Genomic DNA, 27627 nt, shown 5'->3' on the forward strand with positions numbered 1-27627 from the left:
GTAAATATTTATATCACGTAATTTAGTCGTACTTATAGATGGCTCACTACAGAAATGGTATTACAGTAAATGACATTAAAAAAAACAATTAATAGAATTTCTTCATATTGCACTAAAATGTATACAGGACTTAATTTACAGTTTTTAATACGATACAATACATCTTTAAATGAAATAATGCAACAGATAAAAAACATTGGTAATAATACGAAGTCCCTTTATGCGACTTGTTGTTTATAGATGAAAGAAGAAAGATTCAAAGTCTCCTTTCACTAAATTATAAAACCATGACATGAAGGCAAAAAAAAAACCTCACAAAGAAACCTGTGAAGTGCAAGTCTAATTACCACTGATTGACTTTAATTTCATCGCTTATAATAATTTAAGCTCAAATGTGAGATAAATTCATGATAATAGTTTGCGTATGTGCTTCAGCACTGATGGGTCAAACACACTTCATTGCTACCCTAAAAGTTGGATTCCGTTGCAGCTGCAGTCCTTCAAATCGGGTGCACATGTCGGAAACAATGTAGCTGACATGTTCTTTAAGTGACACTGAGAAGAGAGACTATTTAGTTGACATCAACGTTTTGACAGTAATTGCATTTCCCAAACTTACCTGAGGCTTATTTTTGTTTTGAACACACCAGACAAAAATGTCTCAAAAATTGTAATTGTTCACACTGTCACTATAAGTCAGTTGTGAAAGTAATTGAACACATTATTTGTAATAAATAAATCATTTCTATTGGTTAAAAGAAGATTATTGTTTTATTTATTTCCCAACATTATGTTTCACTGTATGCCAGGGCAAGATTGTTAAATAATGTTTTGCATACATTATTTTATTTCGCAACATATTTGGAGAATTTTTGTAACAATATTTCAACATTTCTCACATAATCAATTTTTGAAAATATTTTTTTTCCCTTGCAGTGACATGGACAAAACAGAGCTCAATAGTCCCCTCTTGTGGTAATCCTGAAGACTTCTTGGACTTGGAGGGGGGGAAAAAAAGATATGAATATCATTTTATCCCCTTGTGTGTTGAAGAACCCTTTTCCATAGTGCTAGCCAAAATCCTGTCAACTAAAATGACTTTATAGCTGCTCAGCTTAAGCAAAAGCACCAGAAACTATGGAAGCCTCGGGTCCCGCCCACGCTGGGACTTCCCCAACCGTGTCTGCCTTGCACCCATCTTCCACTCCCATCTCCTCTTATGGCTATCTTCAGTTCTTCTGGCATTACCAGAACAAGTCTGTCATTCTGGAACATTACAACTACACGGGCAAGCTGAAGGGCGACCGTTACCGTGACGGCCTCCAACCCGAGGGCATCGCCTTCCTGGTGGTGTGTCTGCTCATCGTGCTGGAGAACGCCGTGGTTCTTCTGGCTATCTGGAGGAACAAAAAGTTCCATTTACCCATGTATTACCTCCTGGGTAACCTGACTCTGTCGGACCTCCTGGCTGGGATTACCTACATGGCCAACATCATCATGTCCGGGCCGAAGACTTTGCAGCTGACGCCTCTGCTGTGGTTCCTCAGGGAGGGAGGAGTTTTCATCACGCTGGCCGCTTCTGTCATCAGTCTGCTGGCCATCGCGATTGAACGTCATGTAACCATGGTGACCATGAGGCCGTACCACGGGGCGAAGCGGGGGAGGATGTTGGCGCTGATTTGTGCGAGTTGGGCCTTAGCGATCTTTTTGGGCGTCCTGCCCATTCTGGGATGGAACTGCATCCACAGACTGGACCAATGCTCCACCGTGCTTCCTCTTTACTCCAAGAGCTACATCCTTTTCTGCGTGTCAGTCTTTAGTGCGATTCTCCTCGCCATCGTGGTGCTGTACGCCCGAGTTTTCCGCATCGTCCGCACCAACACGCAACGTCAGCGGGTAGGCTTGTCGAGCAGCATGAGAAAGGGCCTGGCCAGGAAGTCGCAAAAGTACATCGCCCTCCTAAAGACGGTCACCATCGTGTTAGGTGTCTTCATCGCTTGCTGGCTTCCGCTCTTCCTCCTCCTCCTCCTGGATTTCTTCTGCCCAACAGGCAGTTGCCGACTCCTCTACAAGGCCAACTACTTTCTGGGGGTGGCGATGGTCAACTCGCTCCTCAACCCCATCATCTACACCCTAACTAGTAAGGACATGAGGAGAGCCATTTTAAGGCTGCTCTGTCGGCCGTGTCTCATGACCAGGGACGGCCAGGTGAAGAAGATTGGCATGCCCTTCCTGGAATGCAGCTTCAGTAAGACCGAGGTCCCCTCCCAGAAGCTGGAGCCGGGGATGGAGACGACAATCTCCTCCGGGAACGTGGTCACCAACCCATCTCCGATCAAGACACTCTATCCGAAACTCTTGAAGCCTTAAAGACTTGTCGGCTTGGCTCGTACTTAACAGAAGACATGTAGCACGCCTTTCCGAGGACATGCATGGAGCGGCTCTCCCACTGTACTGATGTTTGAGGTACTATGTTGGTACCATGATGGCCTTGGTCTCCTCACTATGAACCTGAGAAGAAGTTTGGACTGTGTAGTGAAAAATGATGACTGATGGGCTCGAACCAACAAAAAAGATTGAAGCGTCCAACAATCAAAGCTAGTGAATATAAAATTATTCCTGAAGATGACTCATCGCTGGTTGACTTGTTGACAACCATGACATGTATTTAGACGCTGAGAAAACAAGGCCACTCAAATGTGAACAAGGCAACTCTTGTCAACTAATTTGCACTGACTGAGATATCATTAAAATTGAAAAATTGGCTTGCACTCCTGTGGTTTGAATCCAAGCCTGGGAGAACTCTTTGATAAAACCAATGTAAATATTACATTCAGACTTTCTTTTGTGGGGGCTCCCTTCAAACGTTTGGTTTGGTTTCTCATTAAATTAGCACAGATGGACACGATGATGTATTTCGGTAAACACATGGATTTCGCTGGATCGAAGGCCCCGAGGTGTGATGGATAGTTTACGTAACAGACGACGGCATGGTTGACTGTGGTAGGAAAATGAACAATACATCCAATCAAACCACGGAAAAACTGCAATGCATCGTGTGCGAGGGAGATGCAGAGAGATTTTCTTGAAATGACATCATCAAATGTCATCGGGTGTCCGGTGGAAACTATGTCGGTTTTGGTTTTAAACGTCAGACCCTGTCTGCGAGGCACAACGCTGGATTTGGATACACTGACAGAAACCAACACGTCATTTGTATTATCTCATGTTTGGCATTACGCTTTTTTGTATAAATGTTTTTGGGTTTTTTTTTTGTCTTCTGCCAGGACCTTCATTGACAAATGTTTTTTGTACTGTCATTCATCTTGTGAAAGTTTTTCTTTGAAAACATTTGGTAACTGTTGTATAGTAAATTATATACATTTTGTACTGGTGTCTGTTTTTTTTTTTTTTTTAAATAAATGACTGACAATGTTTCTGGAGTTGAGTTTATTTTGACTCTATCTTAAATTGTGCATGATGCCGTTTTGGAGAACCACAAGAAGCACGACAGGAAGTGAGCCCCCTCGCCCACATCTGGTAAGGGCATTGACCTATATTTTGTGTATATTATACATACACCATTTACACATATGGTTCCTTTTTCCTCTTCATCTACCAAAGTCAAGGTTAACAGCTCTTCGCCACACTGAAACAAATGGATCTTGTGTGTTTTATCACACAGATGGACCAGCTATGGCCCACAGGCTGTATGTTTGAGACCCATGCAATACAATCTACATTATCCATACAGTAGGTATAAATGTGAAAATCCAGCGTAGAGTTCACCTATTCTTGCTCAATGTCACCTGGGATCTGCTCCAGCACACTCACAATCCTAAGGAGGGCAAGTGCTGTCGAAAATAGATGGATAAAATCTGCAGTCTGTTTTAAAGGTCATTTTTTTGTATCTTTTCGTGATCTCACCACTCTCCAAAAGACGGACTTTAATAAATGAGCCCCAGGTTGTTGTTTTTCTGTATTTGTACACGTTTTTCCAGATGCTGGAGGTGTCTACTGATGAGAGCCATCATTTAACAAACCCCATACTTCTCTTCTTCATGAATTCATGCAACAAACTGACAGAGGTCATAAAGTCATATTTCCCAAAGACTTAGAAGCTCTCTGAAGCAATTATTAAGCAATATAACCAAATATATCTCAGAACAGCCTTAGAATAATAATTGTTTGAAATATGTCTGCAAGGACCCGTTTAGGGAACTGAGATCAATTGAGTGGAACCAAAGACAGACTTGGACAGTCAACCGAATGAACTCAAGACTTGACAAGTCGTAGCATTGCTTTTCTTCGTTTCGAACTACGTTTTGGAAGTTATGTGTTTAATCATCAGTGAGTCCTGTCAAAGAGGATAATGCAATGGTTTGGAAAGCTTAAAAATAGATTTGAAAGATAAATGTTGAATCTCCCTGTATGCATCTCCAGTGTGGCCCTTCACCGCCATCTTGTGGTTGTAAGTAGAATAGACAGTTGTCCGTATAACCTTTGGGAGTTTAGAGGCATTTATGCATAAGGACCGCCAGATTACTAGTAAAACTAAACAATAATTCATTACATGAAGTGACATACAGCTGCACTGTAAATATTATTAGTCTAAACTTATCGAAATTACATCAAAACATTCCTTTTTGCTGATTAACATTTTGCCGTGCCACTGAATGTTTTTGACGGGGCGTAATATTTGTAAAAGTTCTGTAAATTTCAACATTATTATAAATAAATAAAAGCATTATCAAACAGTATTTAAACCACGTTTATTTGCTGAATTTGTCAATGTTGTACATTCGTGAGTTTGACCAGCTGAGCTGGCAGTCATCCAGTCCAACACTTTCACTCGGACACAATCCTTTCACAATAAAAGCAGATATTGACTTGAGCCCATTGTCCTTCGTTACGTGTCAACTGAGGCCACGTCGGGACACTCTTATTGTGAAGGGGAGGGGAGGCCCTCGCACAATGCTTAGTCATGGTGAGTTACCGCTCCCCCCCCCCCTTCCAACACCCTCCTCCCTCCCCTCCCACCTCCCTCCCCCTTCTTATGTGGCGCACAGTTTATCATGGAGCAACTCGACTGCGCTACGTGAGTATCTCTTTTTTGACAGATTTAAGATCAAGTTTGACCTGTATGTGGATCAAAAACGTGTTATTGTTTACACTATCACAAGACGGCTCGTTGAACTCGATTTAGCGTGCTTGTTTTCGAAGCGATTTAAATGCCGCTAGCTACCGTCTGTTGTTATAATCTGAAGGTAGCTCGTTCACTTTGATTAGATTGAGTAGCAACCTCTTTTGTTGGAGTTGGAATCTTTCTTAACCTCGTATAAAGGTTTCCGTGAATGTAGTGCATCTTTATTTTTAGCGCTGGTGTTTCTGAGTAAAAACAAGCGCCAAATGCAGCGTGCAGACGTGAATGACGATTGGGTGATTTAAAAAAATAAAGAAGATGCTATGAATGGTGTGTGTGAGTGTGTGTGGAGTGCACGGCAGTCCCGTTCGGTGTAAATTCATTATGTAAGATTCGACTTCTCTTGTGGGTCATCTTCTCTTTGGTACATTCAGTTCCACCGTGAAGAGTTCAGGATGAGTCACCGAGTAGGCGAAATCGGTGCCAACATACCAGTGATCAAACGTACTCTAGTTTAGTGGCTTGTCCTCATTTGGCCATTTGCAGTCAGCACCGAAAGAGAAAAGCTGCAGAAGCAATTGTGTAAGATGGACTGAGGGACAGAAAGTGGGAGTCTCAAACTGGAATGAACTTGTGGACTAAACCAAACGTATTGGAAATAGAAGTCGATCTTCTGGTTTAGTGTCAAGCCAGTTGTTACGATCATCACAAGTTGCTTAGTCGTTATGGTTTCCTCCAGAGGGTTGCAATAATCATAAATGTATTGTAAGTCATCTTTTCATATTTTTGCATACTTTGTTTTATTTTACATATACTTACATATACAGTGCATTGCTCCCACCTGTCTTGTGGTATTGATTTTAAAAAATTGTGGAGATTTTCTGCCAAATCGAAAAGAGCAAATCCATTCAGCAAGACCCCTAAAGTAGACACACTATATTTGTTTTAGTGGGGGCCGTAACAAATGATGTGGCCAGCTGGATCTGGCCCCCGGGCCTTGTGTTTCACACCTGTGCTTCTGTGTAAAAGCCTTTTCACACGGCATTTAGCAGAGCGCAGTGTGTCGTTGATCAACTTATTTATTGTGTATCTGCTGCCATGGTGTGACAACAGAACACCCGAGGTTAGTGTTTGCTGTTTTTGAAAACTTGCCAAAATATAGGTAATAAACATAACAAATACCTTGTCGGGTTTGTGCTAGAAGGAAGTGTAGCAATTTCAACAGCAGAACTGTTAGCTTAAAAAAAATACAACACATGGTTCTGCTGCCCTGTACGTCCTGTCCTCCATTTAATGCTAAAATCGTAATAATATTTTATGAAGGGATCCCTCATATTGTACTTGTGCTCAATGTTTATCTTTGCCTTTAAATCATTTGTCATTTAGGAAAATGACCCAATTAAATTGAGCAATAACATTCATAGTAACAATAGCAAGCCAGTAATTACCCCCACGTGAAACTATTAAATTTTCTGCCTGACATATCAAGATGTTCGCCTCCAAGTTTCCTTTGAACAATGATCACATTTTTTTCATGTGTTCAGCTCACTTTGAGAAGTGTTAGCTTGTACCAGGAACTTGTTCTGAATGCAAAAAAAAAAAAAAACCCTGCTTCGTGCCAAGCTGAAGTGTACAGTGACTGTCAGTGTGCACTTACGAGTTAAGCAACGCTCTACATTGAAGTGACACTAACTATTTGATTAAGACTGCATTTTGACCTTAGCGGTTTCGCCATTTGACAAATACTGGAGCAGCTTTCCATTGAAGAGTTTTCTGATCGGAAGTGTAAATGTAAGTAGGAGAATCATACCTGAGACAGTTTGGCTCCTGTGGGCAACCTCGGTGACTGGTGCCTGAATTAAAAAAAAAAAAAAGAGTATTATTATAATATCATTTTTTTTGCAGTATTTTATTTATTTGCAGATTGAAGGCCAGTTGTGCAAAAACAAACCAAAAAAACTGGTGCCTGAATTAAAAAAAAAAAGTATTATAATATCATTTTTTGATATTTGCAGATTGAAGGCCAGTTGTGAAAAAAAAAAATCAGTAAATGTAATTGTGGCATTTTAAATTGATTTGGCGTTTTTTTCTCACAAGGAAAAATAAAAGACTGAGTCATGCTGAATGAGACTTTGTGAGTCACACCCAATCGTACAGCTTCGAAAGCATGCGTGAATTACGTGGCACCCAAAGCTATTTTGACAAAATAAGATACACTGTTTTTGTAGTCCGCTCTGAAAAATAAACAAACATGTATTCTTGTTCACCCTGTGAAATCCTAAGTATCCATGCAGTCCCAACACAACCATTGGAATGGATTGATTTCATATAATTATGTTCTAACCGGGTCAGATTTTACCCCCAAAAATCTAACAACTATTTATTGTCCATACATGACCATATTGTTATTTCATATTATATTTCAGCCCTCTTACATAAAATATTTGCATGTTACCACCTGGAGCCATGTTACGTATTATTTCACTTTAGTATCTATTTCATGTCCTCCTTCCTGAAAAGCGACTGTACAAACTCGTTTAGCTTGGTTTCCATTCCCGTCTCATAGGCGTCGTTTTGCACTAGAAGAAACCATCTCTGCTATGTTGGAGACGTTTGGAAGAGGTTTGGAACTCGTGCTGTGCTGACTAGAAATGGCCGTCATGACAAAGAAGGAAGTGTCACGTACAGTAATGTGTACTCGGAATACATTTGTGCCGTGTCATGGGATACAACATACGTGTGTGTGTGTGTGTGCGTGTGTGTATATTAACGTTTAGGCACGGAGATGTATTTTGACACCGTTTTAAGCGGATGAGGTATCTGATGTCACTTTCTCCCCTCTCGTTCCAGGTGTTAGTTGAGCTGATGCAAATGCTGGAAGGATTCAAAAAAGGGAAACAAAACAAATTGCTTCGCCGGGACTTCCAATGACAGAAGGACCACAATTTTTTTCCGACAACTTTTTGGACACTTTTTTTTTTTTTTTTTTGCTGTGAAGAAAAGTGGTGGGTTTTTTTCCTGCTATTTTTTCAGATTTTGTTTTCTATATTTTTCGGCGCGCCGATTGAAAACATTCCAAGAAACCGGTTAAATGGGCTGTCAAGAACGACAAGAGCTTTATTTTGCAAGCATTGGACTACACTCTCTATTCCCATCCGAGTTAAAGAACATGTTTGCAAAGATGTTTTGAAGGCCAAAGTAGCCGTAAGTGATTCTCATTGAAGCTGTTGAATTTTTTTTTTTTATCTTTTTCTCCTGCCACTTTTTTCTCCATAGTCAATGGAATTCTCAAGTTTGAATACTGGTATGATGGAACGGAGTCGCGTAGGAGTGCAAGTAATTACGAGGTCTCCAATAACTCCGCAATGAGTCACAAAGCTTGACACAGGTACTGAACTCAACAAAGGAGTCATTGTGTTTGCATCAATTTGACTCAAAGTCAGCTCAAGCAGAGGAGCCCACCCAATTTTTCCCTCCACGACTTGCCCAGTGGTGCCATGATACCGCCAAACGTTTCCTGTGCGAGAGACTAAGGAGGAGGAGACGAAGGAAGGAAATGTCAGAGTGCCTGACAGAATGCAAAGCGCTGGTGACTCCGTCCACGCGCAACGGCCACCGCGTCTTCAGCTACACGCTCGAGAGCCACACGGCCGCCGCCTTCGCCATCATGAACGAGCTGCGTATGGAGCGCCAGCTCTGCGACGTGACTCTTCGCGTGCGCTACCGGGACCTGGAGGCCGTGGATTTTGTGGCTCACAAGGTGGTGCTGGCGTCCTCCTCGCCAGTCTTCAGGGCCATGTTCACCAACGGCCTGAAAGAATGCGGCATGGAGCTGGTGTCCATCGAAGGCGTCCACCCCAAGGTGAGACCAACTGATTTTAATTTTTGATGTGACGTGAGATGTTTTGGATGGTGAGGTTGATGATTATTATTCTTTTTTTCTTTGGAATCTCCTATTCCTGCCAGTTTTTTTTACTTTAGTGCTAATTATCCATCAACTTGTCATCAGCAAGCCTTTATCTCCACCATTTCCAACAATAGTTAACTTCTTTTTGCAATTGTGTGACAGCTAACGGTGTTAAAATATTACTGCAAACAAGGACTGTCGAGTTAATAAAAGTTTTATGGCGGCAACAGCTCAACTCTGTGGTTATCGCTGGTACAGTACTCTGCACACACATTGTGTAACCACGGTTAATCATTGAGATGCTCACGCCTATGGGGTTTGCCATTGTGGTTTAGAATCCACATATTTTTGACTATTTTCAAACATTTTGGTTGATCTCCAAACTGTATGGCTTTTGATATGAGAAACAAACATCACTCGGAGATGATAACCTTGTAACTCGACGCGACTCGCTCTGCAGGTGATGAATCGACTGATAGAGTTTGCCTACACAGCCAGCATCTCTGTCGGAGAGAAGTGTGTGATCCACGTGATGAACGGTGCCGTCATGTACCAGATAGATAGCGTCGTCAAGGCCTGCTGTGACTTCCTGGTCCAGCAACTGGACCCCAGCAACGCCATCGGCATCGCCAGTTTCGCTGAGCAGATCGGTTGCACGGAGCTTCACCAAAAGGCTCGGGAATACATCTACATGAACTTCAGCCAGGTACTTTCAAGCCACGGATATTTGCACAGATGTCAATTTGTATTTGATTGACTCCTGATAAGATGGAGGATTGACGTCTATAGCCGTCAATGGGAGTGAACGTGTTAAGTAGTTCAAAGTCCCTGACCTTGTACTATTCTCTTTTCCAGGTGGCGACCCAGGAGGAGTTTTTTAACTTGTCTCACTGCCAGTTGGTGAATCTCATCAGCCGCGACGAGCTCAACGTGCGCTGCGAGTCCGAAGTCTTCCGGGCGTGCGAGGCCTGGGTGCGCTACGACCGAGAGAACCGGCGGCCGTACGTCCAGGCCTTACTCCACGCGGTCCGCTGCCATTCCCTCACCCCCAACTTCCTGAAAGCGCAGCTCCAGTCTCTTGACTGGGACCCGCAGTGTAAAGACTACCTTGCACAAATCTTCCAGGACCTCACCTTGCACAAGCCCACCAAAGTCAATTCTTGCCGAACCCCCAAGGTGCCGCAGCTCATTTACACAGCCGGGGGCTACTTCCAGCAATCCCTCAGCTACCTAGAGGCGTTTAATCCCTGCACGGGGTCCTGGCTACGGCTTGCGGACCTGCAGGTACCTCGCAGTGGCCTGGCAGCTTGTGTCATCAGTGGGCTTTTCTACGCCGTGGGCGGGAGAAACAACGCCCCCGATGGCAACATGGACTCGAATTCACTGGATTGCTACAACCCGATGAACAACTGCTGGTTGCCCTGTGCGCCTATGAGCGTGCCCAGAAACCGAATAGGAGTGGGAGTCATCGATTGCATGATATACGCCGTGGGCGGATCTCACGGGTGCATTCACCACAACAGCGTGGAAAGGTAAGTCGCTCAACGTAACGTTAACGCCGGAGGAAATTGTGTAACGTGGCGGCCATAAGTCTCAAGTCTGCTCTTTCTCTGTAGGTACGACCCAGAAAAGGACCAGTGGCAGCTGGTCGCCCCCATGTTGACTCGGCGTATCGGGGTGGGCGTGGCCGTCATCAACAGGCTCCTTTACGCCGTGGGCGGTTTCGACGGCGCCGGCCGGCTCAGCTCGTGCGAGTGCTACAACCCGGAGAGGGACGAGTGGAAGACTGTGGCCTCGATGAACACCATGCGCTCTGGAGCTGGTGAGCACCAACCATGAGGTTGGCTCTCTTTTGAAAAAAGACCCGATCAAGATTTGTTCTCCTTCCAGGTGTTTGCGCTCTGGGCAATCACCTCTTTGTGATGGGCGGCTACGATGGCACAAACCAACTGAACACGGTCGAGCGCTACAATGTGGAAATGGATACGTGGAGCTTTACTGCCTCCATGAGGCACCAACGCAGTGCTCTGGGAGTCACCGCTCTGAACGGACGCATCTACGTTTTGGGTGAGGACGTTTTACAGCTGTTGTTTTTATACCCCAACGTGCTGTGAGTAGGTTCTCAAAATACATCTAGTCTTAAAACCTAAACCTAGGAATTGATGGTTGAAACCATTTTGCGTTGACAGGAGGTTATGACGGCACCACGTTCCTTGACAGCGTGGAGTGTTACGACCCCGAGAAGGACACTTGGTCGGAGGTAACGCACATGACGTCGGGGCGTAGCGGCGTTGGCGTGGCCGTTACCATGGAGCCGTGCCAGAAAGACCCGCCTCTGTGTCCCACACCCGAGCGGGACGAGCTTTCGCAACACACTCGGCAGCACAGCGCACTGTAAACCCACAAGTTACACATTGATTCTGGAGCGAACACCAAATCAGTATTATAACTTGAAAGGTCTGAAGTTCACTGTCAGCGGCAGTATAATCAATGGGCGACCTTCTTTGGAACCTGTCTTGTGTTCTGCCAAACCCAGCAAGACCTCAGTCCTGTCTTTGTGCTCACTTTGGGCTTATTGAGGTCCTCAAGCAAAGCCTCAACTACTAAATTGGACTGAAAAGGGCTGCGCGCATGCACTGGTTTCATCAGGGGGCTCTTTGGTTCTCGCTAAAAGGGGGTCGAGAGGGCCCGTGTTCAAGAGTCATTTGAGGGAGGAAAAATGGTTTTATCATCTCGTCCAATTCAAAGTCACTCTTGTTTGTCACTTGAGGGCTGTTTAAGTGCCAACGGTGTGTGTGTGTCTGTGTGTGCGCGCACGCGCGTGTGTATTTTTAACTTAAATCAGTGTACTTAGGGGCAAGATGATACGGTCCCCATGACAACGGGATTCACACTTGAAAGACACTAGGAGCAACAAATTAAGACTGATTTGAATTTGCTAATCAGCACCAATCCTCGTGTAAAAAATGCTAGGTTAAAATCTACCAGTCCAAATTGTAGCAGCACGTCTAAATTGCGAGTGGGACCATTTTCTTTTAATGGGAGCCAATTCGTTTTTTCCCCCAAGTCCTCAGAATTTGTCGGTTAAATGGGCTTTTTTATTTTGTTTCATTTTTTTTTCTTCCCCCAGGGTGCACAAAATAATAAATGTTTTAAAACGTACATATGGTAACCAGGGCACCAAACCAATCATTAAAAAAAAAAAAGCACCTTATACAATATGACCTGAAAGTGAATTCTACATGCTGTACATATAAAGTGTTTCTAAATACTTTATACATGTTAAGATAATTGCTGAAAATTCTGGACTACTGAAAGTTGGCCATACGGCGTTAAATTGTTTTCCACTATTCCAGTATTCCTGATTTGTTCGGCGTGGCTTAAATGGCACCGCCCCCGTGTGTCATAAATTGTCCCACCCCAACTTTTTTAAAAACTTAAGTGCCTTTTTTCACATCTGTGGTTTGCCAGAGGAATTTTGAGGTAGTTATTTATTTATAGGCCCATTTCTACCACAAAGTAACTCAGTTCGCTAGTTAGCTAAGTAGCTATGTCTACCCAAAAATGGACGCTACATTTGCTGACCAGCTCAGTGTCGTAATTTAAATTCCCAAGTGAGGAGGTGTCTCACAAGAACAAAAGGCTTGTCAAATCTTTAGAAGTATTTGAATTTCTTGTTGAAACATTACATCTTTTTTTTTTATTTCTACGGCATTAATGGGGTTTGCATTGGTCGCTAAATGGGATTATAAGCGGGACGTTGCGAAAAAAAAAAAAAGATGACCTCCATTAGAAGATTTCAAATTGTGTAGCAGGTCTGCTGAGTATCTCACTTCATCCACACACACACACACACACACACACATTTGCAGCATTCCGCATTGTGTATTCAACGTATGTGCAGTCTACAGGAATATTTTGGAGCTTAAAGATAAATTCAGCCAGATGACATTTTGGTGCAAGATGAGCACGTCAAACAGGTCGAACCTGGTCCATAATCAAAGTGCCAAGACTGGGATTATTGGATACTGTAGCTGTTCAAACTTTAACTGATTAATCTTCCTCAATGTTTGATTTGTTTGTAATGTAAAAACACCAATTTCTCTTCTGGAAAGTTGACTTGTCTTCTTTTTCTTCTTCTTCTTCTTCTTCCACCAGACCTCAAAAACAAAAGTGACCATGTTTGTCCAAAGCGTTCCAACAATTGAACGCTAGGACAAATTAAAAAAAAAAAAAAAATGTTTGTAACAGCCGTTTAAGCTACAAAGGTTTCTACATGATGTTTTGTACATTGATATTCAAATAATTATTGTACAGAATTGAAGAGCTCACCTTTTTATTTATTAGATCATTTGCTTTTCTCGTTCCTCTGAGCTGACGACACTTTTGTAATGAAACAGGCTGGTGTTGTGTTTCTTTAAGCAACAAGCATGTATTGTTGAGTCAAAGTTCCTATTGTGTATGGGTGGGGTTGTTTGTAAAGAATTTAGTTCACTTTGAAAGGGATTTTGTTGTTCATCTATAGCTGGGTTGGAAAATAGAGTATTTAAAATGTGCTTTGTACATTTTTCCAATTGAAACCTGTACAATACTTGTATAATAAAAAGTTTATTGTATTTTAACTTTCATGTTTTTATATTGCAAGGCAACAAAATTCATTTTAACAGTTTCAACCCGTCAATTTAAAAAGAAAGCTAACACCAACAGAGGGCGACAAACTGCACTATATTGAACATATTATATATTGTGCAAATATGTATATCTTTTGTTAATAACAACACTGAAAGAAAACTAAAGAAGTTATGCCACAAAAACTCATATTAATTTACATATTTTTGTCAGCATTTTAATGTGACATTTAGCCTTAACCCAGAAAATTTAAGGTGCTTTCTCCCTAAGACTATCACTTGACAACAAACGCAAAAGTAGAAATTGCAACTTGGCGGTTGTACAGATCTTTAAGCTTTTTTTGAGAATGCTATTTGACGTCTATCTAAACCCGTTTTATTTTGAAATTTTTGATTCCGGTTATGTTTGACTCGATTGCTTTATTTTGAAGTGTCAGTCTGGATGTGCAGGTTTGTCGTGCAACTTGACACCGGTGCGCTCCTCCTTATGGCTCCATGAAGACAGGACCCCGAGACTTACCTGACACCACTGCGTGTCCTGTCGGCCGCAAAAGGTAAGTCCAATATAATTAAATAAACTCTATATATTAAAGTTTGTGCATAATTGTTAAAAAAAAATGATCGTTACAGTTTGTCAGGTTGTACGACTTGAAGATGTTGGTGATTTCGCAATCTTTTTTTTTTTGTAGTCGTGCACCTTCGATGATTGTCTCCTCAACATATCAACAGTTGAATTGCATCTAAATGCTGCTTAAACTGTAACTTCTCTCGCAATGTGTCAAGGATTATGCAAAGCGCATGTTATCTCGACATGTTTCGTATGTGTGTGAAAGCCAAGTGAGAAAACTGGTGTCTGGCTGACACATTGTTGTCAAACTGGTTGATCGACTTAAGAATACACTTGACCCGATACTGCGGCTCCTGGAATTGTGTTGCACCAAACACGTGCTCTCGGTTCCGGAGCTATAATAATAATTATCTTAATACTTGAGTCATAGATTATTTTTTATCTTGACTAGCAATGTTTTGAATCACATTTGAACGTTTATTATAGCTAAATAAATAAATGATGAAACGTGATGTGTACCCATACATACGCACTGGAGTTTTATTTTTGTTGTTTGTTTTACAAATCTATACAAATATGTTTTGTTTTCCAAGAGGGAGTTCCTTCCCTACTGTCCAGTATTTAGCATCCAAATTCAAGCGACAGATGCCTAATTATGCAACGTGAGCCACGTGACATTGAAACATGACATTTCTCGCTCTTGTCTTCTTCAGTGTGGACCAGCAGCCAGAATGATCCCAGTGGGAGAATTCCGAAACATCGGTATCGAGCAGAACTCCAAGTACCGTGTGCTCAAGCCGTGGTGGGATGTTTTCTCCGAGTACCTGTGTGTGGCCATGCTCATGATTGGAGTCTTTGGATGCACCTTACAGGTGAGCACCACTCAAAAATTGCTGAGCCGAATAATAACAACACATTAGAACATAAATGGATGGATTCCTTCCACTGTAGTCTGACACACACACACACACACACACACACACACCCATTCACGGAAAACAGCACACTTGTCTCAACTTGTCAGGTCGTACAAAATTTCAGAGAGGTCCAACTGACTCTTCACAACTGTAATGGTGTAATGTATAAGAATATCGCACAGAAGTTATATTTCTTGTTCATATTAGATTTTTTTTTTTTTTTGGTTTGCTCTTAATGTAGTAGCAGTACAAACTGTTAACAAGCTTGCGGTATGTGCTGTATTCTTTTGTTAATCGAAAACAATTGTTTACTTTGGCGTACTTTCAGAAAGATGAACAAAATCAATATTTCTGTCATGAAGAATTATACCTGGAATAGACAAAAATAAAGCTTCCACTTCCGTTTTTTTAGTACTGGTACTAATTATCTAGTCTTGCGAAAGCTCGAGCTTTTCCAATCATTAGATGGAAAGTCTTTATTGTAGTGAGGTTGGGCCGCTGTTGTGGAAATAAATCTTGTACTTCCCCATTCTTTTATTTTAGAGTCATCACGTTATTGCCGATATAAAGATTAGCAAAGGTTTTCGAGATGAAGGCAATATTCACACATGCTCAAGTTGTTATAATAATAATAATAATAATTCATTATATTTGTATAGCGCTTTTCAAGAACCCAAAGACGCTTACAGGGAACAATGCAAAGACATACATGGGGGGGGGGGGGGGGGGAGGAAACAATCGGATAAACTTAAGAGGAGGAAAGCAGTTATGGGTAGGGGAGGTCATAAGCTTGGGAGAAGAGGTATGTTTTTAGACGGGACTTAAATATGGGAAGTGTGGGTGAGTCACAGACAGACTGGGGGAGAGAGTTCCAGAGTCGGGGTGATGTGCAGGAGAAGGCTCTGTCACCGAAGGATTTGAGTTTGGATTTTGGGACTGTCAAACGTGAAGTATTGGAGGATCGGAGGGGACGGTTGGGGCAGTAGGGGACAAGGAGGTCGGATAGGTAAGTGGGAGCCAGGTGGTGAAGGGCTTTGAAGGTGAGGAGGAGTATCTTGAAGATGATACGCTCCTTCATGGGGAGCCAGTGAAGAGAGTGGAGAACAGGAGTGATGTGTTCACGGGACCGGGTGTGGGTAAGGAGGCGGGCAGCAGAGTTTTGGACTAGTTGAAGTCTATGGAGTGAGTGAGCAGTGATTCCAGTGAGAAGGGAGTTGCAGTAGTCAAGCCGGGATGAGATGAAGGCGTGGATGAGAGATTCAGCGGCAGGGAGAGAAAGGCAGTGCCGGATTTTAGCGATGCGTCGGAGGTGGAAGTAGGAGGTCTTGACAACTGAGCTAACATGAGGTTGAAAGGACAGTGTGGGGTCAAAAATAATGCCAAGATTGCGTGCCAGAGGGGAAGGAGTGATGTTTGAGGAGTCAATGGTGAGTGTGATGGATCCAGTTTTATTAAGGGAGGATTTAGTGCCTATGAGGAGGAGCTCTGTTTTGTCACTGTTGAGTTTGAGAAAGTTGTGGGTCAGCCATGCTTTTATTGTAGAGATGCAGGTTTCAAAATGAGTGAGGGAAGGGTTTCGGGTTGGTGTCGTACGTATATAGATGGTTATGGTAGATGGTATAGGTTATGGTAAACCTTTAGCTACCATCGGCTAATTAAACCACTGTGATGTCGCAATTGGGGTAAATAACAAAAGATTTAATTGGCCTTAATGCAATTGAAGACTTTGAGTAGCACGTTGTTGGTCTTCGCCCACTAATCCTTCCGTCCGTTCTCTCCAGCTCACCCAAGATAAGATCGCTTGCCTGCCGAGTCCATTCACCAGTCCGACGCCAAGCGCCATCGACTGCAGCCACATCCGCAACTACGGCGAGAACCAGACGTGGGAAAGCCTCAATTTAAAACCGAACCATCCCGTCATACGGGAGGTGCTCGGCCGCAAGAATAACTTGGACATCCACCAGTATGTCTTCATCAACCACTACTGCTACGAGCGCTTTGTGCACTGGTATGCAAAGTACTTCCCGTACCTGGTGGTGATCCACACCATGATCTTCATGGTGACCAGCAGCTTTTGGTTCAAGTTCCCCGGAACATCCTCCAAACTTGACCTTTTTGTCACCATCCTGGGAAAATGCTTTGACTCCCCCTGGACCACCAGAGCCTTGAGTGAGGTTTCCGAAGAAAGAGGTGAAGAAAAATTGGTCAACTGGAGGAGAAGCACCATATCCAAAGATCCCGCGGAGAAGCGAACCGACGAGGAGGAGACCACCTTGCTTCAGCGATCCCCTTCGTGTAAATCCAATCCAGATAAGAAGATTCAAGAATCTCAGTCGGCTCCGTCTGTGTTGGATAAGAAGGAAGGAGAGCAGGCAAAGGCTCTGTTTGAGAAGGTGAAAAAGTTCCGAACTCACGTCGAGGAGGCGGATATCTTGTACATTATGTACGTGCTGCAAACGTCCCTCAAGGTCTTTAAGTTCCTTTTAATTATCATTTACACTGCGGCACTTTCTCCAAACATTGAGATCGTGGTACGTTGCTTGGTTCCTCCCGAGCTGACCGGTTTTGACATCTATTGCTGTAACCACAACAAAGCTCATCTCTTCTCCAAACTGGCCTACTGCTACATTTGCTTTGTGGCCGTCTACGGGATTTTGTGCATCTATACTTTGTATTGGCAGTTCCACCGCCCTTTGAAGATCTACTCCTATGAGCACGTCAGGCTAGAGACGGGCATCAACGACATACCGGACGTGAAGAACGATTTCGCCTTCTTGCTCCACCTGGTGGACCAATACGACGACCTCTACGCGAAACGATTCGCTTTCTTTCTCTCCGAGGTGAGCGAGAGTCGACTCCATCAGCTCAACTTAAACTACGAATGGACAGCCAAAAAGCTGCGTGCCCGTCTGGCTAAGAATGCCAGCGACCGACAAGAGCTCCACCTGGTTCTGTTGCCGGGACTTCCCGACACGGTCTACGAGTTGTCCGAGATCGAGTCGCTGAAATTGGAGCAGGTTAAAAACGTCTCCATCGCGCCTAACGTGGCGAAGCTGGAGAATCTTCGGGATCTGTCGCTTATCTACTGCAAAGCCAAGGTCCAGCTGCCCGCCTTAAACCACCTCAAAGACCAGTTGAAGTTCCTGCGCCTGTGCTTTGAAAGTCTCGACGAGGTCCCCGAATGGATGTACCACCTGCAACGACTGGAGGAACTGCATCTGAACGGCCCGCTTACCAACGAGGTGGCCCGAAGTGCCAACCTGGACTCCCTTCGAGAGCTCACGGCACTGCGGGTCCTCACCCTGCGCTCCAACCTCGCAAAGATCCCAACCAGCATCTCTGACGTCGCACAGCAGCTTCAGCGTCTGAGCATCTACAACGAAGGCACCAAGATCCAAGGCTTCAGCAGCCTGAAGAAGCTAAGCAACCTGGTCTCGCTGGAGTTAGTGGGCTGTGAGTTGGAGCGCATCCCGAGCGCTGTCTTCAGCTTGAGCAATCTGCAGGAGTTGGACCTGAAGGAAAACAAGCTGACCACCGTGGAAGAGATCCTGAGCCTGCAACACTGCCAGCGGTTGGTGACCCTGCGCCTGTGGCACAACAAAATCACCTACATCCCCGATCACATCAGCAAGCTGCATACGCTGGAGACTCTGGACATCAGCTGGAATAAGCTACGAAAGCTTTCCCCACGATTGTTCTACTGCACCAAGTTGAGGCACTTGGACGTCTCGCACAACCAGCTCACCGCCATCCCGCCCGAGGTGGGCATCCTGCAGGGTCTCCAGTTCTTCTCCGCTGCTTTCAACTCTTTAGAAACCCTCCCGGATGAACTGTTCTCCTGTAAAAGAATAAAGACTTTGAATGTGGGAAACAACTGCTTGTTCTACCTTAACTCCAGAGTAGCCAACCTGGCCCACCTCATCCGACTGGAGCTCAAGGGGAACCGCCTGGACGGTTTACCTGTGGAGGTAGCGGACTGTCCCCTGTTGACCACCAGTGGGCTCGTAGTGGAAGAAAATCTTCTCGAGTTGTGGCCGTCACAAGCGCGCACAAGGTTGATGAGTAGTAGTTGAGTTGATTCAAAGGGCCATCTTGGCTCATTTGGGATTTAGTTACACGTAGAAGCTACAAGTGCATTTTTGGGGGGGCTCATAGTGTTTCCCACAGTGTCACATTGCCGCTTTTCAGATGGCAAACAAGCAGAGTGAGACCGAGAAGGGAGCTTTTGTTTGCACGGAATACAGTTTGTGTTCTGTTCAACCAAACGGAGGAAGAAGACTGATTTCATACGTTTAAAACAAGTCAATAAGTGTTAGAAAGCTGTGGTTGTACATTCATGGCTCTGATTTTGAAATGTTTTTACTCATTACATATTACTGAGCTAGTTTTTTTGTTTGTTTTTACTACCTCTACAGCATTTTACATTGAGTGAAATGTAAAAGAAAAAATAAAATTATTCAGAACATGAAAAAAAATTCCACCACATTTTGTAATGTTTACCACAATTAACAGGATGTTATTGTTGTTACTGCTGATATCATTTTTGCACCAGCATCAAACAAGGACTTTTATGGTTGTTCAGTCCAGACTGCGTTAGTCATGTTGTGACATGTACGTGGAAAAGCAGGTCAGTTTGTAAACATACCTCAGAGTCAAGCAATGTGCCTGACACTGAACCTTAACATGAATTTTCTTGTTCTCTGCCGATTTTTTTTTTAGGAGAAGACGAGCAGTGAAAAGAATAATGTGCGATTATAACCGTCTTGTTTCCTTTGCTTCTCACCCATGTTTTTGAACAAAAATGACACCGGCGAGCGTATGCATGAGAAGGCGAAAGCAACAAAAGAACGAATCTTTTCAATGAATGAGAGTGAATGAATAACTTCCGAAAGTGATTTGTTCTTTTTTCAGTTCACATGACTTCAACCAGTACGAAGAAGAAAACGACGTAACACTTTATACTTTATAACACTTCTAGTAGTTTTTAAATAACGTGTATGCATATATACGCCTAAATACTGTTATCCAATATATCTACTGAAATTTCAGTGACAGAAGTAACAATGAGAGCGCCACTGCCCCCTGCTGTAGTAAACGCGCAATTACACTTTATTCTAGTACTGCCAAAAAAAAAGCCTGTTCCCCAGGGTCACACGCGCCCCCCCAGGAGTAGCACCGCGCCCCCCAAGGGGGGCGTGCCCCACTATTTGAGAAGCACTGGCCTAGGTGACTGATTCACAATTTGGTTTTGTCTGATATCAGAGATTAAATAAAGAAAACCAACTGGCTGATTGATTTGTTTTAATTGAGAGGGAAAAAAAACAGCAAAAGCATTTCACTAGCTGACCAGGAGATGGCGACAGCGTGGCATCTGAAGACCATGGATTGTTTGTTCTGCTATAGCCTAGGTGACTGATTCACAATTTGGTTTTGTCTGATATCAGATATTAAATAAAGAAAGCCAACTGGCTGATTGATTTGTTTTAATTGAGAGGGAAAAAAAACAGCAAAAGCATTTCACTAGCTTACCAGGAGATGGCGACAGCGTGGCATCTGAAGACCATGGATTGTTTGTTCTGCTATAGCCTAGGTGTCTGATTCACAATTTGGTTTTGTCTGATAATAGATATTAAATAAAGAAAAACAACTGGCTAATTGATTTGTTTTAATTGAGAGAGAAAAAAAAACATCAGCAAAAGCATTTCACTAACTGACCAGGAGATGGCGACAGCGCGGCATCTGAAGACCATGGATCGTTCTGCTATGCCGGTTTAAAAAAAAAGAAAAAAAACGTAATTAGCTAGGGGTCAAAGGTCAAAGTTTACGGTTCAAAGTTCACCCAGGGGTCAAAGGTCGGTTCAAAGTTCACGGGGTCATGTGCACATTTTCGATTTTTAACTAGAGTTGAAAGTTCAGGATTCAAAGGTCACCCAGGGGTCACCACGGGGTCACCACGGGGTCACCACGGGGTCACCGCGGGGTCACCGCGGGTTCAAAGTTCAGGGTTCACTTTTTTTTTTATTTTTTATTTTTTTTTTTTTTTAGGTTAACCTTTATTTAACCCAGTGCTTCTCAATTATTTTCTGTTACGCCCCCCCCCTAGCAAGAAGAAAACTATTCGCGCCCCCCCTCCCCACCGTGACTATCCTAACTTGTCTTGTAAGTCGTAAAATGTTGCACTGTCGCAAACGTGACAGAAGTAACAATGAGAGCGCCACTGCCCCCTGCTGTAGTAAACGCGCAATTACACTTTATTCTAGTACTGCCAAAAAAAAAGCCTGTTCCCCAGGGTCACACGCGCCCCCCTCTGACTTAAGTTTGAAATCCTCTTATCCTAGCCCTAACCTAAAATTCCCCCCCAAATATATTCCAAAAAACAGCCTAAAAAAAACCAATGTCCTAAAAAAAACTCCAAAAAGTTCTGTACATGGTCGTTTCTTCTTTTTAACAAGAAAAAAAGCATGACTATACATGGTCATTTTATTTTTTACAAAAAAAATGCCTTACTATACGTAGTCATTTTGTTTGGGTCAGGGGTCAAAGGTCGTTTTTTTTTAGTTTTGATATTGGTGTTATGGTGTCATTATTCGCCACACATTGTTTGAGACCTGAAGTGAAACAAATGTACACGACAAAGCACACATAGCCGTTTGACTTCAAAAGTTTCTTTACTTTGTGCTTTCATATTCCAGCAGCAAACTTAACTCATACACTTGTGTATTAAAAGTATTAAATTCATGGTATAAATAACAATTTCAAAAAAATTTCAAAGAATCATCACTGCTATGTCAACAATAATAAATAATTTAAAGTCTAAGTTCATCTAATTTCATGCGAGGAGGTTAAGTTCATTTTGTACCAATTCAAGTTTCATAACATTAAAAAAACAAGACAAACAAATCAAGTCAATTGTTCCAAACGAACGCAAAACACTGGGAGGGGATCAAACTAATGTGCACTCCCAATTCAAAAAGCAAACACATAAATATGTTTTAGTCAATAAGGTGCCTACATTGCACTGTGCAAAACAACCAAAGGAAAAGTAGCTGCCAAGACCACATAACAAGTGCATCACATCACGTATGAACATCAAGCTAAGAAAAGGAAAACCTACGTACATAGATGCCAATAAATTCAAGTCACCAGGTTTTGAACAGAAAGTGGAACTCGCAAGACCCACACTACGAATGGATGTGAGCGAACAGCAGGCGGATCATGTCTGGTCGGTGGGACGCCCGGGCCACGTCCACAGCCGTCTGGCCGCGAGCGTTGGCGCGGCCCAGGTCAGAGAGCGGCGCCAGGAACTCCACGGCGTGACGGTGGCCCTCACGGATGGCCAAGTGAATGGGCAGGGCGCCGCCATGGTCTGCCACGTTCACCGAGGCGCCGTGTTCCACCAGGATCTGCAGCGTGTCCACAAAGCCAGTGCGGGCGGCGTCGTGGACTGGGGCGGTCCCGCTTGCATCCTGCACGTTGGGGTCGGCTCCTCTTTCCAGGAGCAGGCGAGCTACCTTGGAGTTGCCCATCATCATCACCTGCACAACTACACTCAGTGAGACTTTGGGTTACACTTTTCTGTGGCTACATCTCCTGAATGAATCAATGTGAAGGTGTGTGGTTGTTTCTCCACTTGACAACTATTGCCTAAACTCTGCTGGGATTTCCAACCACTCATTAGAAAACCCATAATCGTCAAACGCTCTGTAGCTCACCTGGAGCGCTGTCCTCCCGAACTCGTTGACTGTATCGGGATGCAGCCTGCATTCCTCCAGGATCCTCTGCACCTCAGCGAGGTTCCCCCTGGCCGCGGCTCCCGTCAATCCTCGGGCGCCGTGCATGTGAACCATAACAGCCTCCGCTTCGTCTTTACGTCTGCTCTCTAGGGAGCGGAGACAGAAGGAAGGAGCGACGTCTCAGATACATACATTAAGATAAAAACAAACCTCAAGACGATTATATGCGATATTCGAGCGGCTCCGTCTGTCTGGATCACACGCAACCGAAAGCGACGGCACGTCAACGGAATCTTTGACGGCGATTAGCTAGCAGGCTAACGGCTAACATAAAGGAGACCGGCGAAAGGTGCGGATTAAAAGCCTACCTTGATGGATTTTTGGGGGGTTTGGCGACGTCACCGATCTTTCCTCGCTAGATATCCTCAAGGACGGTTATTATTTAAATGAAATACCAACGCTAAATGTTTAGAAATATTAGGAAAATACATTTGCGCGCTGAGTGCCTCACAGCCGCGTCGCGAGTATACAATTTACAAACAGTGAAGAGAGCACGCGTCGACCAATAAGGGCTCGCCAAGAGGGTGGGGTCTTGTCCTATATGGTAAAGAGGCGGAGCCAGTGCCCGTTACTACAATATCACCGTGGCAACAGTATGAGTCGACCAATCAGAACCCGCGGTGAAGAAACCTGGTGGTTCGTGTATGATTGTTTGTGGTGGAACTTCATTCATTTCTGCCCTTTTTTACACAACAATCGTCTGGAAATTCCATCGGTCATAAAAAAAAAGAAAATCACGATACAATACTGCAATCCTCCGTAAGTGCTGCAAACTCAGGATAAAGGTGAAAATGAAGACTCAACATAACTTGAGAAAAATGGAGACATTCTCTCAACCTAATATTTCAAGGGAAATGGTACAAAGCTTTATTTGTTTCAAGAAGCTTTCAACATTCATAACAATAAATCCTCTTATTATTCAAGATCAGAAACATCAAATAGTTAAGGTGAAATTGAAAAGGCAGTCGCTCAGTCGAGTATTTCAATGGATTGTCAAATGCCCTTTTCCTCAGACTTTAGATATTTGTCCTCAGCTGGTAATCTAAACAAACAAATAAACAAACAAAACATGTTCATTACATTTGGGTGATCTTGACATCTAACATACATGTTCAGGGTTACAAGAAATTATATATTAAAAAATGAGCTTTTTGCAATACTCCGATTAAATACATACAAAAACATGCTACTCTATTATTGTGCATGTGTACAGTGGGCACATACGGCATACATTTCAAGGGTGGATAGAAAAAATAAAAAAAACAGTCAGTTACCTCCACTTTGCGTAATGTACCGGACCCACGGCAATGCTTGGTAACCACTTTTCTCTATAATCTTCATATACCGCACCTGTTAAAAACAGATTCAAACACACTGTTTGACAGTCTATAATTGCCACAACATTTTCATCCAAATATCAAATTCATTGCAACATGACACGCACCTCCACATACCAAAATAGTTGAAGGTTTTGAAACAGCATAAACACACAAGCATACATGCCTACCTGTATTCCAGAAACTGTGAAGTAAGGGATTTCAAATTTGACAGTAATGGGAGGTTTGCCCTCAAGCTCATCCTTTTCCACACTGGGTAGACCAAAGTGAGCCCTCATTAGGAACTCTTTGCCTCCCTATAGATGGACAAAGATTTTGTTCAGGTAAAAAAACTGAACTTTTCTCCACAAAATTGTTAACAAATCCCATACAGTGTAGTCAAAGATTCTTACTGGGAAAGATTTGATGGTCCACACCACCATGTTCTTCTCCGGTACATATTTGGCATGGCCCGTGCTGGTTTTAAACTTTGGGGAGTCGGCATCACTGGGGACGGGAACCCTCACCTCCACATTGTTTGCTACCGATTGTTTTTTAAATTGTCCCTTTGCCTAAAGTGTCACAAAATAAACTGAAAGCTCAGCAAATTGATAGGATTTCAAATACCATACCTTCACCATGATTTCCACTCTGCTGTGAGAGAACTTCTCGATGACTGATTCGATCCATATCAGTGGTTTCACCTGTGACAGATGGCAATTTTACACGTCAAAAATCAAGCACGATTGGAAACTAGGGAAATAGCGAAAGAGGCCAACATGGGTATTGATGCGGTAGGACATGAGCTCAGACTCCCCATCCGGAGGAATGAAGGAGATGGTGCGGTCGTTCTCGAAGCGTGACAGACGTACGCACTGGTGGAACTTCACATCTTCCATTACCACCGTCTTGCCCTTGTCCCCTAAATAGTCGGTATAACTATCAAGGAATTCAACATTGTGGATTTACGAAGGCGTTCGCGGCTCACGTACGTCCGGTGAGCGCGAAGAGCACTCGGTCGTTGAGACCGAGTCGTAGTTCGGGCATCCCTGAAAGCATGGTCTTTAGTTTGATGCTGCCCACGATGTCGCTGCTCATCACACCGCCATTTGCATTCACCTGAATAAGTAAAAATGTGTTTATTAGCGCCTTCTTATTATTTACAAAACAGAAAAACTGTTTAACGACACAGTTTGCTGTCAGTTACAGCAAGTCCTGTTGTTGCTAAGATTAGAACCCTGAACTTTTGAACTGGCCATGGACTACCATGCTTCGCTAAGAAAAATACAAGTATTCAAATCTTAATTTTATGTTGTAGAATTTGGCTTGTTGCAATAGAAACCTACCAACACATTAATGGATTCTATGACGTCAATAAAGACTTCATTCTTCTTGTACTTGATGCCCTCAGACCTCCAGGAAACAGCGTTGGTGACCGTGGTCGGCACTTTTGACTTGGCCACCTCGAGTTTTGCCCCTTCCTGTGTAATGTACCTATATAAGAAGACACAATGAAACATCATTTGGACCAAAAGAGTTGTGTGTTTGGCTGAGCCTCACTCCTGAAGGATTTTGCTGTCAGTAGTCTGAGGAAATCCAAAGTCCATCAGCTCATCCAGGAGCTCATAGACGATCACAAAGTTGTCCTGAATGCTCTCCTCCTCCAGTTCTTTAAAATATTCTGTGAACACCTGCAAAAGTCACAAAATAACTGTGCTTTAAATGACTTTTCTGGTTGATTTCAAATAGGACTGGAAAAATATTAAACAAACAAAAATAATAAGGATAAACACTCACCTCAACAAGTTTATAGAGGAAGGAGTACACGAGTGAGGCGTTAGAGTTCTTGTTTGTCATGGCCACCACTGCAGCAATAATAAGTCAAGGAGATTTTACACAGCACAACCATGCACTCTTTTTTTTGCAATTCTAAATACTTTAGCACAGGTGGATACAGTAGAGGTTACTGTGTTTGATCCACATGAAGTGAACGTTGCCGTGCGACATCACCGGACACATAAGACCTTCCTCGTCGTGTTGCATGAGCAGAGGCATGAAGTGTTCTATCTCCACCATGTCCACATCACCCTTGTAGTTACGACATATCAACACCTGAACGCAGAAGCATAGATGGCTTATTGTGCAAAAAAAAAAAAAAGTTTCAATTAGACATAATGTAGTATAGTATTTTGCTTCCTGTGTGCAGTTGTAAAGTTGAGAACCTAAAACACAGCATCACCACTTACAAGAAACACAAGGCCTTGGACTGCCATTAAATTATGTTTGATCAAATTTTATTGCTAATATTTGTAGAAGGCCTCAGTGGCAACAGATTTATTTGCTGCAGGCGTTCTCCACGGACACCTGTCGCTCAACCCGGAAGTACAGAAGTAATGCTAAACGAGTACCATGGGTGCTTCATTAATTTTTAACAACGCTATTAATGTTTAACAATTAAAGCAGCGTTTATAGCTTAAAACGTACATTTTAAAAAGCGGTATGTCCGGTCACTTTGGTCGTTTGAAAGTGTGAAATCACAACAGAAACAACGACATACAGTATATCGATCTTACCTTCCCCTTGAGGTCCAACACAAACACAGCCGATAGAGACATACTGGCCGAACACGCACCAAACAGGTTAAAGTTTCCAACCGGAGTCCACAACTCTCAATAAATAAATTAAAACTCTAAAACCATCCGCATAAAAGAAATTCATCAACGCTGATTGTGTGCTCCGCAATCCTCACCACGACGCTTCCCCTGAACGCGTCGTGACGTCATCGTATCCAGGTGAAACATTGACCAGGCTCACCTGCATGCCCCCCCCCGCCCCCGGACAAGGTGCACCACTCAAAGCGACCACTTGAGGGCGCTGCGTGCACACAAATGACATGAATAACTTTCATTCAGAGGTCAAACAAAATATTCGGACGATGTTGATGTTGAGTACCTTTGAGAAATAAAAAAATATATAACAAACTCAAAAATACATTTCACGCTTCCCCTGCATTTATAAATGCCATGAGTTACTTCTTCTTTACTTTTATTTATACAAGTACTACGTATCATGGCCTCCATCCATGTGGACAGCCTCTTATCAGTCGTGTGTGGACACTCCTTAGTCGTGAATCAACAATGGCACCCTGTTGTAAAAAAAAAAAAAAAAGTGTTTACCCAGATGGATGTCTTTCTCACTATTTCGCTCCATGCTTTCTAACATCGGTTTGGCTTTTGCTCATAGGAGATAATGTAGAAATCATACAGAAGACCGTTCTTTGTAAGCAATAATGCAAACCATCATTAATCTTTGATGGTTTTCATAAGTCAAGTTAGTTTTTGTCATGAACTGCAGC

General features: G+C 43.2%; 5 protein-coding genes across 11 annotated transcripts in view; 3 read left to right on the forward strand and 2 right to left on the reverse strand.

Moving 5' to 3' along the window:
* s1pr5b (sphingosine-1-phosphate receptor 5b) overlaps window positions 1–3437 on the forward strand; it is a 3637-nt gene extending 200 nt beyond the window's left edge. Inside the window, exon 2 of the mRNA XM_061273933.1 lies at window positions 937–3437. Within this exon, the coding sequence (XP_061129917.1) occupies window positions 1138–2370 (1233 nt within the window). The 5' untranslated portion in view covers window positions 937–1137 and the 3' untranslated portion in view covers window positions 2371–3437. The remainder of the gene's footprint in view (window positions 1–936) is intronic.
* Window positions 3438–5029: 1592 nt separating this feature from the next.
* Window positions 5030–13672, forward strand: keap1b (kelch-like ECH-associated protein 1b). Of its 6 annotated transcripts, XM_061273930.1 has the most exons (8): window positions 6776–6934; window positions 7994–8347; window positions 8420–9005; window positions 9511–9756; window positions 9906–10582; window positions 10667–10872; window positions 10941–11117; window positions 11240–13672. In XM_061273930.1, the coding sequence occupies exons 3-8, from the start codon at window positions 8700–8702 to the stop codon at window positions 11446–11448; spliced, it is 1821 nt and encodes a 606-aa protein (XP_061129914.1). In that variant the 5' UTR covers window positions 6776–6934; window positions 7994–8347; window positions 8420–8699; the 3' UTR covers window positions 11449–13672. The 6 variants fall into 6 exon arrangements, with proteins under 6 accessions (XP_061129909.1, XP_061129911.1, XP_061129912.1 ...); XM_061273925.1 differs by lacking the exon at window positions 6776–6934 and adding an exon at window positions 5030–5098 and having other exon boundaries at window positions 7994–9005; XM_061273927.1 differs by lacking the exon at window positions 6776–6934 and adding an exon at window positions 5556–5908 and having other exon boundaries at window positions 7994–9005.
* A 399-nt stretch (window positions 13673–14071) lies between these two features.
* On the forward strand, window positions 14072–20451 carry si:zfos-323e3.4 (volume-regulated anion channel subunit LRRC8C). Its single transcript, XM_061273923.1, has 3 exons — window positions 14072–14232; window positions 14960–15118; window positions 16945–20451. Exons 2-3 carry the CDS (start codon window positions 14978–14980, stop codon window positions 19234–19236), a joined length of 2433 nt encoding a protein of 810 aa, XP_061129907.1. The 5' UTR covers window positions 14072–14232; window positions 14960–14977; the 3' UTR covers window positions 19237–20451.
* A 1361-nt stretch (window positions 20452–21812) lies between these two features.
* Window positions 21813–23448, reverse strand: cdkn2d (cyclin-dependent kinase inhibitor 2D (p19, inhibits CDK4)). 2 transcript variants are annotated; one of them, XM_061273940.1, is made up of 3 exons: window positions 23265–23448; window positions 22876–23042; window positions 21813–22698 (listed from the first exon to the last, which is right to left on the reverse strand). In XM_061273940.1, the coding sequence occupies exons 2-3, from the start codon at window positions 23008–23010 to the stop codon at window positions 22345–22347; spliced, it is 489 nt and encodes a 162-aa protein (XP_061129924.1). In that variant the 5' UTR covers window positions 23011–23042; window positions 23265–23448; the 3' UTR covers window positions 21813–22344. The 2 variants fall into 2 exon arrangements, with proteins under 2 accessions (XP_061129924.1, XP_061129925.1); XM_061273941.1 differs by having other exon boundaries at window positions 21813–22706.
* Window positions 23449–23799: 351 nt separating this feature from the next.
* ap1m2 (adaptor related protein complex 1 subunit mu 2) lies at window positions 23800–27059 on the reverse strand. The gene is made up of 12 exons (XM_061273932.1): window positions 26846–27059; window positions 26228–26384; window positions 26070–26137; window positions 25833–25963; window positions 25619–25766; window positions 25265–25391; window positions 25052–25194; window positions 24905–24976; window positions 24686–24844; window positions 24464–24589; window positions 24231–24306; window positions 23800–23998 (listed from the first exon to the last, which is right to left on the reverse strand). The coding sequence occupies exons 1-12, from the start codon at window positions 26885–26887 to the stop codon at window positions 23973–23975; spliced, it is 1275 nt and encodes a 424-aa protein (XP_061129916.1). The 5' UTR covers window positions 26888–27059; the 3' UTR covers window positions 23800–23972.
* Between the last annotated feature and the right edge of the window lie 568 nt (window positions 27060–27627).

The sequence above is a fragment of the Syngnathus typhle genome, linkage group LG3 (genome assembly GCF_033458585.1).
Source record: "Syngnathus typhle isolate RoL2023-S1 ecotype Sweden linkage group LG3, RoL_Styp_1.0, whole genome shotgun sequence".
Taxonomy (NCBI): Eukaryota; Metazoa; Chordata; class Actinopteri; order Syngnathiformes; family Syngnathidae; genus Syngnathus; species Syngnathus typhle.

Coding starts and splice junctions, on each gene's coding strand:
- keap1b (XM_061273925.1), top strand. CDS start 8,700: ATGTCAGAGTGCCTGACAGAATGCAAAGCGCTGGTGACTCCGTCCACG. Junction 9,757..9,905: donor TCTACATGAACTTCAGCCAG/GTACTTTCAAGC, acceptor TCTCTTTTCCAG/GTGGCGACCCAGGAGGAGTT. Junction 10,583..10,666: donor CACCACAACAGCGTGGAAAG/GTAAGTCGCTCA, acceptor CTTTCTCTGTAG/GTACGACCCAGAAAAGGACC.
- cdkn2d (XM_061273940.1), bottom strand. CDS start 23,010: ATGGTTCACATGCACGGCGCCCGAGGATTGACGGGAGCCGCGGCCAGG. Junction 22,699..22,875: donor TCGGGAGGACAGCGCTCCAG/GTGAGCTACAGA, acceptor GTAGTTGTGCAG/GTGATGATGATGGGCAACTC.
- si:zfos-323e3.4 (XM_061273923.1), top strand. CDS start 14,978: ATGATCCCAGTGGGAGAATTCCGAAACATCGGTATCGAGCAGAACTCC. Junction 15,119..16,944: donor TCTTTGGATGCACCTTACAG/GTGAGCACCACT, acceptor CGTTCTCTCCAG/CTCACCCAAGATAAGATCGC.
- ap1m2 (XM_061273932.1), bottom strand. CDS start 26,887: ATGTCTCTATCGGCTGTGTTTGTGTTGGACCTCAAGGGGAAG. Junction 25,195..25,264: donor GCTCTTCGCGCTCACCGGAC/GTACGTGAGCCG, acceptor CCGACTATTTAG/GGGACAAGGGCAAGACGGTG. Junction 24,977..25,051: donor CCTACCGCATCAATACCCAT/GTTGGCCTCTTT, acceptor CATCTGTCACAG/GTGAAACCACTGATATGGAT.